Source organism: Salmo salar, chromosome ssa04 (genome assembly GCF_905237065.1).
Source record: "Salmo salar chromosome ssa04, Ssal_v3.1, whole genome shotgun sequence".
Lineage (NCBI taxonomy): Eukaryota > Metazoa > Chordata > Actinopteri > Salmoniformes > Salmonidae > Salmo > Salmo salar.
Window position 1 is genome coordinate 20,296,098 of NC_059445.1, and position 12,561 is coordinate 20,308,658.

General features: G+C 46.5%; 1 protein-coding gene across 1 annotated transcript in view; it reads right to left on the reverse strand.

Annotated features, from left to right (window-relative positions):
• Nucleotides 1–3,647: 3,647 nt before the first annotated feature.
• Nucleotides 3,648–12,561, reverse strand: part of LOC106602616 (uncharacterized) — a 38,349-nt gene continuing 29,435 nt past the window's right edge. The window contains exon 7 of the mRNA XM_014195368.2: nt 3,648–4,811. Within this exon, the coding sequence (XP_014050843.2) occupies nt 3,906–4,811 (906 nt within the window). The 3' untranslated portion in view covers nt 3,648–3,905. The remainder of the gene's footprint in view (nt 4,812–12,561) is intronic.

A 12,561-nucleotide genomic window follows, 5' to 3' on the forward strand; every position in this document is an offset into this window, starting at 1 on the left:
GTATTTCTGTAAATTGATGTGCTCATTCACCGGAAGTTTTGGGAGGCAAAACATTTCTGAACATTACACGCCAATGTAAAATGGGTTTTTTGGATATAAATATGAACTTTATCGAGCAAAACATACATGTATTGTGTAACATGAAGTCCTATGAGTGCCATCTGATGATCATCAAAGGTTAGTGATTAATTGTAGCTGTATTTCTGGTTTTTGTTACGCCTCTCCTTGCTTGGAAAATGGCTGTGTGGTTTTTCTTGTCAAGGTGATGTCCTAACATAATCTAATGCTATGCTCTTGCCGTAAAGCCTTTTTGAAATCGGACAATGTGGTTGGATTAACCTGTTATGGCTAGGGGGCAGTATTTTCACGGCCGGATAAAAAACGTACCCGATTTAATCTGATTATTACTCCTGCCCAGAAACTAGAATATGCATATAATTATTAGCTTTGGATAGAAAACACTCCAAAGTTCCTAAAACTGTTTGAATGGTGTCTGTGAGTATAACAGAACTCATTTGGCAGGCCAAAACCTGAGAAGATTCCATGCAGGAAGTGCCCTGTCTGACAATTTCTTGCCCTTCTTGATTATCTCTATCCAATACAGGGGATCTCTGCTGTTACGTGACACTTCCTACGGCTCCCATGGGCTCTCAGAAGGCGGCAAAAAGCTGAATCGTGGCTTTGCAGGCTCTGGCTGAAAAACATTAGCGCGTTTGGATAGTGGCTGGTCACAGTACTGTGAGACTCAGGCTCGTGCACGAGTTGACTCCATGTTTTATCTTTGAACGAAAACCACCACTCCCGGTCGGAATATTATCACTTTTTTACGAGAAAAATGGCATAAAAATTTATTTTAAACAGCTGTTGACATGCTTCGAAGTACGGTAATGGAATATTTAGAAATTATTTGTCATGAAATGCGCCGTGCGCGTGACCCTTCGTCACCCTTGGATAGTGTCTTGAACGCATGAACAAAACGCCGCTATTTGGATATAACAATGGATTATTTTGAACCAAACCAACATTTGTTATTGAAGTAGCAGTCCTGGGAGTGCATTCTGACGAAGAACACCAAAGGTAATCAAACTTTTCTAATAGTAAATCGGAGTTTGGTGAAGGCTAAACTTGCTGGTTGTCTAAATAGCTAGCCCTGTGATGCCGGGCTATGTACTCAGAATATTGCAAAATGTGCTTTCACCAAAAAGCTATTTTAAAATCGGACACCTCGATTGCACAAAGGAGTTCTGTATCTATAATTCTTAAAATAATTGTTATGTTTTTTGTGAACGTTTATCGTGAGTAATTTAGTAAATTCACCGGAAGTGTTCGGTGGGAATGCTAGTTCTGAACGTCACATGCTAATGTAAAAAGCTGGTTTTTGATATAAATATGAACTTGATTGAACAAAACATGCATGTATTGTATAACATAATGTCCTAGGGTTGTCATCTGATGAAGATCATCAAAGGTTAGTGCTGCATTTAGCTGTGGTTTTGTTTTTTGTGACATTATATGCTAGCTTGAAAAATGGGTGTCTGATTTCTTCTGGCTGGGTACTCTGCTGACATAATCTAATGTTTTGCTTTCGCTGTAAAGCCTTTTTGAAATCGGGCAGTGTGGTTAGATAAAGGAGAGTCTTGTCTTTAAAATGCTGTAAAATAGTCATATGTTTGAAAAATTGAAGTTTTTGTATTTTTGAGGAATTTGTAATTCGCGCCACGCCTATCATTGGATATTGGAGCAGGTGTTCCGCTAGCGGAACATCTAGATGTAAGAGGTTAACGAGAAGATTCTTTAAAATGGTGTAAAATACTTGTATGTGTGAGGAATTTGAATTATGAGATTTTTGTTGTTTTGAATTTGGCGCCCTGCTATTTCACTGGCTGTTGAATAGTGTGTCCCACATACCCAAGAGAGGTTAAGCTCCCTTCCCCTGCTTTTGATCAGCTCCTTTTGTTGGTAGTGTTCAAATTATGCGATGATCGGTCGGGGACGCTTGGTCTTGTCGCTCTGAGCTCCAAGTCTGTGTACTCGGTGGAAAGCCACCTTGTTTACAGTCTCTATAGGAAGTTTCAAGGCGGATTGCATGAATTCTCTGATGGCGCCCTCTGGATTATTGGATGCGTCCTCAGGAATCCTAGAATATGTTATTTTCACGCATGCTACGACTTTGTATGTCTAGTAGCGACTCCTTCATCACCCTGTTTTCCCTGAGTAGACAATCCATGTCGGAATTGTGGATTTTTACCTTCGCTGTGAGTGTCTTATTTTCTCTTTGGAGCGTGAGAATTTCACTCTGGCTGAATTCCAAACTCCCCCTCAGCCCTGCTACCTCCTCACACAACTTTTCCAGTGTTGCATGGATTCCAGCCAGAGCACTAGCCTCTACTTTAACGGTAAGCAAATCGTCCGTGTCTGTAGATTAATCTGTTTTTCTTTTTTTTGTGTTATTTTGTGAGGTAGTCGGATTTTTCCATGATGGAGTATGTTGTCCCTCCATAGCGTAAAGCTGTTGGTACTCGTCGATTTCCATCAGGATCTCCTTAATATCCAGGTTGGCTCTTTACTGCAACCAGTTGTTTTTACGAAAAGATAATGAATCTTTCCCAGGACGACGACAGGTGTCTGTAGTACAGCCAGCTAGCACTCGCGGAATCCACGCAAAAAAAAGAAACACAAACTTGCAGTCCCAGCCGTAACGGCTAACCGCGTCGTGGAATCCTTAGCAACAAAACTTTAGTTCTGGTTAAAATCGATTTAATTCAAATGTTTTAATATAAACAACAAACCGAGTGTAGACAGTTGTGCGCTCTGATGACGAACAGTACTGTTCCTATCCCTTAATTGTTTGAAACCTGGACGTTTTGTCATATGAGGCATGTCTTACCTTGATTTAAAGTAGCATATAGCCAAAATCCCACCATATAAACGGGGAGTCTATTTTATAACAACTTCATCATATTCTCCAGTTCTATTGGTTTTCTTTCTGTTATTGTCTAGCAAGGCATTATCCTTGTCATATTAGCAACCCATGATAATTGTTGCATCTTTAGAGCTCCCCTCTTTTTAAAATGTCCATCTCTGTCCATCAAACCGAATGCATGTGCAGTGCATATTAGAAAGGTGTTTTCCCGCAAATTGCATTTTTGAACATTCACACTTAGGCCGACTGCCGTGTGCACATTGCTGCACCTAAAATGTGAAGCAATAATAGTTTATCAACATTTTAAGCTAAACATTCTGATCTGTTCCATCAGTCTCATTGATGCAGCGTATACCTCCACTACACTACTTTGATACGCATCGTGGGGATTAAGAAGCGAGTATACGCGATGCACACTGAAAAATAAGTGGGTATAGGTGTATAACTGCATATACCCTACACTACTGCAGAGGACAGACTTTTGCCCAAATAAGAAAAGACCAGAGAGAACTAGACAAATCAAGACACACCACTTCCGTTAACACTGAAAAGAAAGGATCATTGGTTGCCGTCAAAGCTCAAAGGGTGTGGCTAAATTAAAAAGGTACGCTCACAGTTCTTTGAAATACAGTACTGCTTCTTACAATACATGTCAAATCTGCTATGATCAGTATCTTTCAAGCTGCGAGCAATTTGTTTAGAAAGAACAGTGTGTTAACAAGAATAGAGTAGAAAATTATAGAACGACTTTATTCCATCATCACCTCAGCAAGGTACATTTTCAACTGTCCTTGTTTTAGCCTACGTTTATGGTCTCTAAAAACAGGTATTTACCGAAGCCTGTTTCAAATGACAAGTTAACAAAGGGTTAATAAGGGGTATGTGGTTAATTATCCTCTTACCCCAAGACACTTCACAATATATCTATGTCAACTAAAGAATGGTTTCCTGACATCCCCTGTGTACATCTCAAGCCACACTGCTATGATTTCTCCCCGTTGTGGACACTCCTATGTCTGATAAGGTTACTCCGGAAGGGGAAGCTCTTGTAACATAGTTTGCACTTGAAAGGCCTCTCCTTGGTGTGAACGGTCTGATGCTCCTTCAAATAGTTTGCCCTGGTAAAGTGCTTCCCACATGTGGCGCAGCTGTACGGCTTGTCGCCGTCAGTCCTAATATTCGGCCTCCCACGTTGTGACCCAAAGACACCTGAGGAGGTAGAAGCAGGAGCTTTTGAGCTCCCTCCTTGACCACTTGCCATTGTTTGGGTGTTGTTAGGATTGTGTGCTGTGTTATAGGCTAAATACTTCTCGTGGTGAACGCCCATCCTGACCCGGTCTGTATTGGTGGGGTAACCATGAGGTAACCGAGGAAGGCTAGACCCAGGGCCAGGATTTCTATGAACCCAGTCACCAGGCATTAGAGAAGACAGACTTCCTGATAGACTACCACCAGGGGGGTCTCCCATCACTCTCTGTGAAGGCTGAAGCCCAGGGTGACCTACTCTGTTCATCATGGATACTGTGGTGTTTGTATCATAGGAACAGGAGGGTCTATCTCTATCAGCCCCAGGCCCTGCTTCATCCCTGCACTGAGACTGTGAAGAGAAGGGTCTGGACTGCAGACTGGATCCCTGACTGGAGCCTCCGTCTCTCTGATGACCACCAGGACTGAGGTTGTTCAGTCCACCTGTCCACTGGTTGTGTTCTGTGTGGTGGTGGAGTCTCTGTCCCTCGCGGTTCGGTTCCTGTTCTGACTCGGGAAGGAACAGCGACGGCTCCTGATCCAGGATCCTGATCAGGGGCCAGGTTTTGTGACCCGCCGCTTCAGAGGTCCAGTCTCTCCCGCCAGCAACACCGGATATCAGCAGGTCCTCATGGACTGCAGACTATAAACACAAATTGTACAGAAGAGCAAATAAAGGTTTATATAAGAAACTCTTTACTGTAGACACAGAAACATGACATGATATTATAAAATGTTAACCACAGTCAAGCCCATCTCTAACATTGTGATTCAAGTACCCAACAATATGGAGCCATTGGAGTTTATTATAAAAAATTGCCATAATAAGTATAATGGAAACTCAGTCCCTGCAATGATACAAAAAAAAAAACAAGTCAGTCAACACAAAGTTAACTTTGACCATTTTGTTGAAATTATATACAAACACTCACATAAGTACTTTGCGTGTGTGATGCATCTAGTGCCGTAGTGTAGTGGTAGTTAGTGCTTGCCGCCTGCCTGCTTGTTGCTTGCTACTTTCTGCTTTCAGCTACTGTCGCTGGCTAGTCCCAAGCAACTCTGTGTAGCAAAAGGAGGAGCCATGTACAGTGCATTCGAAAAGTATTCAGACCCCTTCCCTTTCTCCACATTTTGTTATTTTACAGCCTTATTTTAAATGAATTAAATAAATAAGTCCTCAATCCATACACAATACGCCATGATGACAAAGCCAAAACAGGTTTCTAGAAATGTTTGCACATTTATAAAAAACACAAACATAAATACCTTATTTACATAAGTATTCAGACCTTTTGCTATGGCACTCAAAATTGAGCTCAGCTGCATCCTGTTTCCATTGGTCATCCATGAGATGTTTCTACAACTTGATTTGAGTCCACCTGTGGTTAATTTAATTGCTTGGACATGATTTGGAAAGGCACACACCTGTCTATATAAAGGTCCCACAGTTGACAGGGCATGTCAGAACAAAAACCAAGCCATGAGGTTGAAGGAATTCTCCGTAAAGCTCCGAAACAGGATTGTGTCGAGGCACAGATCTGGGGAAGGGTGCCCAAAAAACATCTGCAGCATTGAAGGTCCCCAAGAACACAGTGGCCTCCATCATTCTTAAATAGAAGAAGTTTGGCACCACCAAGACGCTTCCTAGAGCTGGCCGCCCTGCCAAACTGAGCACTCGGGGGAAAAGGACCTTGGTCGGGGACGTGGCCAAGAACATGATGGTGACTCTGACAGAGTTCCAGAGTTCCTGTGTGGAGAACCTTCCAGAAGGACAACCATCTCCGCAGCACCACACCAATCAGGCCTTTAGTGGTCAGACGGAAGCCACTCCTCAGTAAAAGGTACGACAGCCCGCTTGGAGTTTTCCAAAAGGCACCTAAAGGACTCTCAGACCATGAGAAACAAGATTCCCCGGTCTGATGAAACCAAGATTGAACTCTTTGGTCTGAATGCCAAGCGTCACGTCTGGAGGAAACCTGGCACCATCCCTACGGTGAAGCATGGTGGTGGCAGCGTCATGTTGTGGGGATGCTTTTCAGCGACAGGGTCTGGGAGACTAGTCAGGATCGAGGAAAAGATGAACGGAGCAAAGTACAGAGAGATCCTTGATGAAAACCTGTTCCAGAGTGCTCAGGACCTCAGACTGGGGCGAAGGTTCACCTTCCAACAGGACAACGACCCTAAGCACACAGCAAGGACAACGCAGGAGTGGATTCGGGACAAGTCTCTGAATTTCCTTGAGGGGCCCAGCCAGAGCCCGGACATGAACCCGGTCGAACATCTCTGGAGAGTCCTGAAAATAACTGTGCAGCCAACTCTGGGTCGTAGCGCAACAGCTCTCCCACTATAATCAACTCACGCACAGGTAACTTGTGCTAATACCACAGCCCTACAGCGGTGGAGGAATGGCGAAGGGACAGGGAGAGATGTTCACTGGCAGTCATAGCCACGAACATGTATGTTGGCGGTCCAGGATATTGGCCACTCATCTTCGTAACCAGGACAGAGAAAATGTTCAGCAACACCCTGGATATCTGAGCAGCCCTTTTTAGGACAGCACTGATCAACCTAACCTAGGGAAGGGGCTAGAAAAGGTGCCTTAGAAATGGCCTGCCTTACTGAATCTGGCCAGCTTACTGTGGCTGGCAGATCATCCCCCAAATGGTAGAAACACAAGCAATGGGCCTCCCGAGTGGCGCAGTGGTCTAAGGTACTGCATTGCAGTGCTAGCTGTGCCACTAGAGATTCTGGATCCGAGTCCAGACCCTGTCGTAGCCGACCGCAACCGGGAGACCCATGGGGCGGCGCACAATTGGCCCAGCATCATCCGGGTTAGGAGTGGGTTTGGCCAGCATGGATGTCCTTCTCCTCGTGCACTAGCGACTCCTGTGGCAGGCCGGGCGCAATGCACGTTGATACAGTTGCCAGGTGTATGGTGTTTCCTCCGACACATTTGTGCGCCTGGCTTCCGGGTTAACTGGGCATTTTTTCAAGAAGCAGTGCGACTTGATTATATTGTGTTTTGGAGTACGCACGGCTCTCGACCTTCGCCTCTCCCGAGTCTGTACGGACTGAAACTACCAATTGGATAACACAAAATTGGGGGGAAAAAGGGGTTAAAAAAAATAAAAATAAACAAGCAATATAAACAAAAAAGGAAAACCAGTTAAACCGGACAAAAAGCAGCTCGTAATAAATGCTTGAAACGTTAGAACAATAAATGGACAAAAACTCTGTCACACATCACGAGAGAAGAACTCCCTTGCTGTCCAGAGAACTGAGCAGATGTAAGATCGACATAGCAGCTCTGAGTGAAACGAGGTAAGCCGACGATGGCACCGTCACTGAATGTTTTTCTGGAAAGGGAAACCAAACGACGAGGACTAAATACAGGGGTTGGGACGTGCCATAAGAACCAACCTTCACAGGCACCTGCAAGACTTACCCTCCGGCATAAATGAGAGGCTAATGAAAATCAGGATTCCTCAACAAGACCAGGCATGCTACAATAATCAGTGCCAATGCACCTACATTACCAAGCCCTGACAATGTGAAAGAGCAGTTCTACTCATCCAACAACTCCCTGGAGTGACAAACTAATCATTGCTGGAGACTTCAATGCCAGGGTGGGCAAAGAGAGCACCAACTGGCAAGGAGTGATTAGCAAAGATGGAGTGGGAACCATGAATGGAAATGGCCTCCTACTCCTGAGCAAATGCTCAGAGCATAGCCTCGCCATCATAAACACCATCGTTAGGCAAACAGACAAGTACAAAACTACATGAATGCACCCAAGATCCAAGCACTGTCACCTGATGGATTAGATCATTGTGCGACAGACCTACATTAAGGATGTCAAGATTACAACAGCCACGCTTGGCGAAGAGTGCTGCACATAGAATGGTGAGAGTGATCCTTGGTATGCACATCGTGCCAAACCACCCAAGGCGGCACAAAAAAATCTACACCCTCCCCAGGGAAGCTGCAAGATGCACACCTCAAGGCTCAGTTGCAAGGCAGCTTGGATACTCAACTTGCAATCTGCATCAACCCCACGGATACCACTTCGGAAAAATGGGAGGAGTTCAAAGAGACTGGACAGGAATCAGCAACAAAACTCCTTGGCACTAAAAAGAGAACCCACCAAGACTGGTTCGATGACAACGATGATGAAATCACGATGCTCCTGAAGGAAAAGAATTCTGCATTGTCTTTACAAAACAACCCCCAATCTGCCTCCTAAAGAGACAAGTTCAAACACTTGCAGCAAAGACTGCAGAAACAGCTCCGATCGATGCAAGATCAATGGTGGGACTAGCAGAATGCACACAAATGTATGCAGACACACACTGCACCAAACAGTTATTTGAATGCCTCAAAACCATCTAGGGACCGGTGAAGTCTTGCACATTATCTCAGATCAGCAGATGGCAAAACCCTCCTCAGGGACGAAACAAGTATTGCAGAGAGGTGTGTGGAACACTTAAGCAATCTCCTGAACAGACCATCCACTGTCAACCCCACAACCATAAACCTGATGCCCCAAAAGGCCATCCAACATCATCTGGACAAAACACCTACACTTGAGGAAACTGAAAAAGCCATCCCCATGGTATCGAGTCATTCTGAGTCATCCTCAATAGGCGAACCTCTCAGAAGACAACCACCCAGAAGCGCAACGTGGATTCAGGCCTGGTCGCAGTGGACATAATATTTATCATCAGGCAAATACAAGAAAAATGTATTGAGCAAAACATGGACCTCTACTGCATGTTCATAGATCTCACCCAAGGCTTTTGACACGGTGAACAGGGGGATTATGGAAGATCCTCCACAAATTTGTCTGCCTGCAAAAACTAGTCAACATTATCAGGTCTCCGGCAGCCTCTGGAACTGCCGGTCTGCAGCCAACAAGGCTGAGTTAATCTCAGCCTATGCTACCCTCCAGTCCCTAGACTTCCTGGCGCTGACGGAAACATGGATTACCACAGATAACACTGCTACTCCTACTGCTCTCTCTTCGTCTGCCCACGTGTTCTCGCATACCCCTAGAGCATCGAGCCAGCGGGGTGGTGGCACTGGAATCCTCATCTCTCCCAAGTGGACATTCTCTCTTTCTCCCCTGACCCATCTGTCTATCTCCTCATTTGAATTCCATGCTGTCACAGTTACCAGCCCTTTCAAGCTTAACATCCTTATCATTTATCGCCCTCCAGGTTCCCTTGGAGAGTTCATCAATGAGCTTGACGCCTTGATAAGTTCCTTTCCTGAGGATGGCTCACCTCTCACAGTTCTGGGTGACTTTAACCTCCCCACGTCTACCTTTGACTCATTCCTCTCTGCCTCCTTCTTTCCACTCCTCTCCTCTTTTGACCTCACCCTCTCACCTTCCCCCCTACTCACAAGGCAGACAATACGCTTGACCTCATTTTTACTAGATGCTGTTCTTCCACTAATCTCATTGCATCTCCCCTCCAAATCTCCGACCACTACCTTGTATGCTTTTCCCTCTTGCTCTCATCCAACACTTCTCACTCTGCCCCTACTCGGATGGTATTGCGCCGTCCCAACCTTCGCTCTCTCTCTCCGCTACTCTCTCCTCTTCCATCCCATCATCTCTTCCCTCTGCTCAAACCTTCTCCCCCTCCCTTCTCTCCTCCCTTTCTGCATCCTTTGATTTTCTCTGTTCCCTATCCTCCAGGCCGGCTCGGTCCTCCCCTCCTGCTCCGTGGCTCGACGACTCACTACGAGCTCACAGAACAGGGCTCCGGGCAGCCGAGCGGAAATGGAGGAAAACTCGCCTCCCTGCAGACCTGGCATCCTTTCACTCCCTCCTCTCTACATTTTCCTCCTCTGTTTCTGCTGCTAAAGCCACTTTCTACCACTCTAAATTCCAAGCATCTGCCTCTAACCCTAGGAAGCTCTTTGCTACCTTCTCCTCCCTCCTGAATCCTACTCCCCCCCCTCCCTCTCTGCGGATGACTTCGTCAACCATTTTGAAAAGAAGGTTGACGATATCCGATCCTCGTTTGCTAAGTCAAACGACACCGCTGGTCCTGCTCACACTGCCCTACCCTGTGCTTTGACCTCTTTCTCCCTCTCTCTCCAGATGAAATCTCGCGTCTTGTGACGGCCGGCCGCCCAACAACCTGCCCACTTGACCCTATCCCCTCCTCTCTTCTCCAGACCATTTCCGGAGACCTTCTCCCCTTCCTCACCTTGCTCATCAACTCATCCTTGACCGCTGGCTACGTCCCTTCCGTCTTCAAGAGAGCGAGAGTTGCACCCCTTCTGAAAAAAACCTACACTCGATCCCTCCGATGTCAACAACTACAGACCAGTATCCCTTCTTTCTTTTCTCTCCAAAACTCTTGAACGTGCCGTCCTTGGCCAGCTCTCCTGCTATCTCTCTCAGAATTACCTTCTTGATCCTAATCAGTCAGGTTATCAAGACTGGGCATTCAACTGAGACTGCTCTTCTCTGTGTCACGGAGGCTCTCCGCACTGCTAAAGCTAACTCTCTCTCCTCTGCTCTCATCCTTCTAGACCTATCTGCTGCCTTTGATACTGTGAACCATCAGATCCTCCTCTCCACCCTCTCCGAGTTGGGCATCTCCGGCGCAGCCCACGCTTGGATTGCGTCCTACCTGACAGGTCGCTCCTACCAGGTGGCGTGGCGAGAATCTGTCTCCGCACCATGCGCTCTCACCACTGGTGTCCCCCAGGGCTCTGTTCTAGGCCCTCTCCTATTCTCGCTATGCACCAAGTCACTTGGCTCTGTCATATCCTCACATGGTCTCTCCATCATTGCTATGCAGACGACACACAATTAATCTTCTCCTTTCCCCCTTCTGATAACCAGGCTGCGAATCGCATCACTGCATGTCTGTCAGACATATCAGTGTGGATGACGGATCACCAGCTCAAGCTGAACCTCGGCAAGATGGAGCTGCTCTTCCTCCCGGGGAAGGACTGCCCGTTCCATGATCTCGCCATCACGGTTGACAACTCCCTTGTGTCCTCCTCCCAGAGTGCTAAGAACCTTGGCGTGATCCTGGACAACACCCTGTCGTTCTCCACTAACATCAAGGCGGTGACCCGATCCTGTAGGTTCATGCTCTACAACATTCGCAGAGTACGACCCTGCCTCACACAGGAAGCGGCGCAGGTCCTAATCCAGGCGCTTGTCATCTCCCGTCTGGATTACTGCAACTCGCTGTTGGCTGGGCTCCCTGCCTGTGCCATTAAACCCCTACAACTCATCCAGAACGCCGCAGCCCGTCTGGTGTTCAACCTTCCCAAGTTCTCTCAAGTCACCCCGCTCCTCTGCTCTCTCCACTGGCTTCCAGTTGAAGCTCGCATCCGCTACAAGACCATGGTGATTGCCTACGGAGCTGTGAAGGCAACGGCACCTCCATACCTTCAGGCTCTGATCAGGCCCTACACCCAAACAAGGGCACTGCGTTCATCCACCTCTGGCCTGCTGGCCCCCCTACCTCTGAGGAAGCACAGTTCCCGCTCAGCCCAGTCAAAACTGTTCGCTGCTCTGGCACCCCAATGGTGGCACAAGCTCCCTCACGACGCCAGGACAGTGGAGTCAATCACCACCTTCCGGAGACACCTGAAACCCCACCTCTTTAAGGAATACCTAGGATAGGATAAAGTAATCCTTCTAACCCCCCCCCTTAAAATATTTAGATGCACTATTGTAAAGTGCTTGTTCCACTGGATATCATAAGGTGAATGCAACAATTTGTAAGTCGCTCTGGATAAGAGCGTCTGCTAAATGACTTAAATGTAATAATAAAAATGTAATTATCCATGTACTCCATGACGAAATGCAAGGCCAGATCCACTGTGGTGGTGATATCTCTGAAGCTTTTCCCATCTCCAATGGCATCAAGCAAGGATTTATCTTGAGCCTGATGCTGTTCAACCTCTTTCACTGCTGTCCTCAACCACGCCACTAAGGACCTTAACAAAGGAATCTACATCAGATACAGGGATGATGGTTCAATCTACGACCTGTGCAGGCTAAGAGCAAACCACAAGAACATTTTGTCCGCGAGGCCCTCTATGCTGATGACCGTGCCCTACTTGCGCACACAGAGGCAGACCTCCAGTATTTATCAGACAACTTGATAAAGCTTGCAAAAAAGCTTGGGAAAAACTGTAATCATCAACCATCACCCCTGTCCAACCCAGTGGTCTCCAGCATCCACCTAAGTGGATCCGAGCTCCAGAATGTCACCCACTTCACATATCTGGGGAGCACCATCTCCAAGGACGGCTCACTCGACCAATAAATGGCAGAATTCAGAAAGCAAGCCAGTCATCGGGAAGGCTGAGGAACAGGATACTAAACCATAACACCATCACTCTTTCCACAAAAG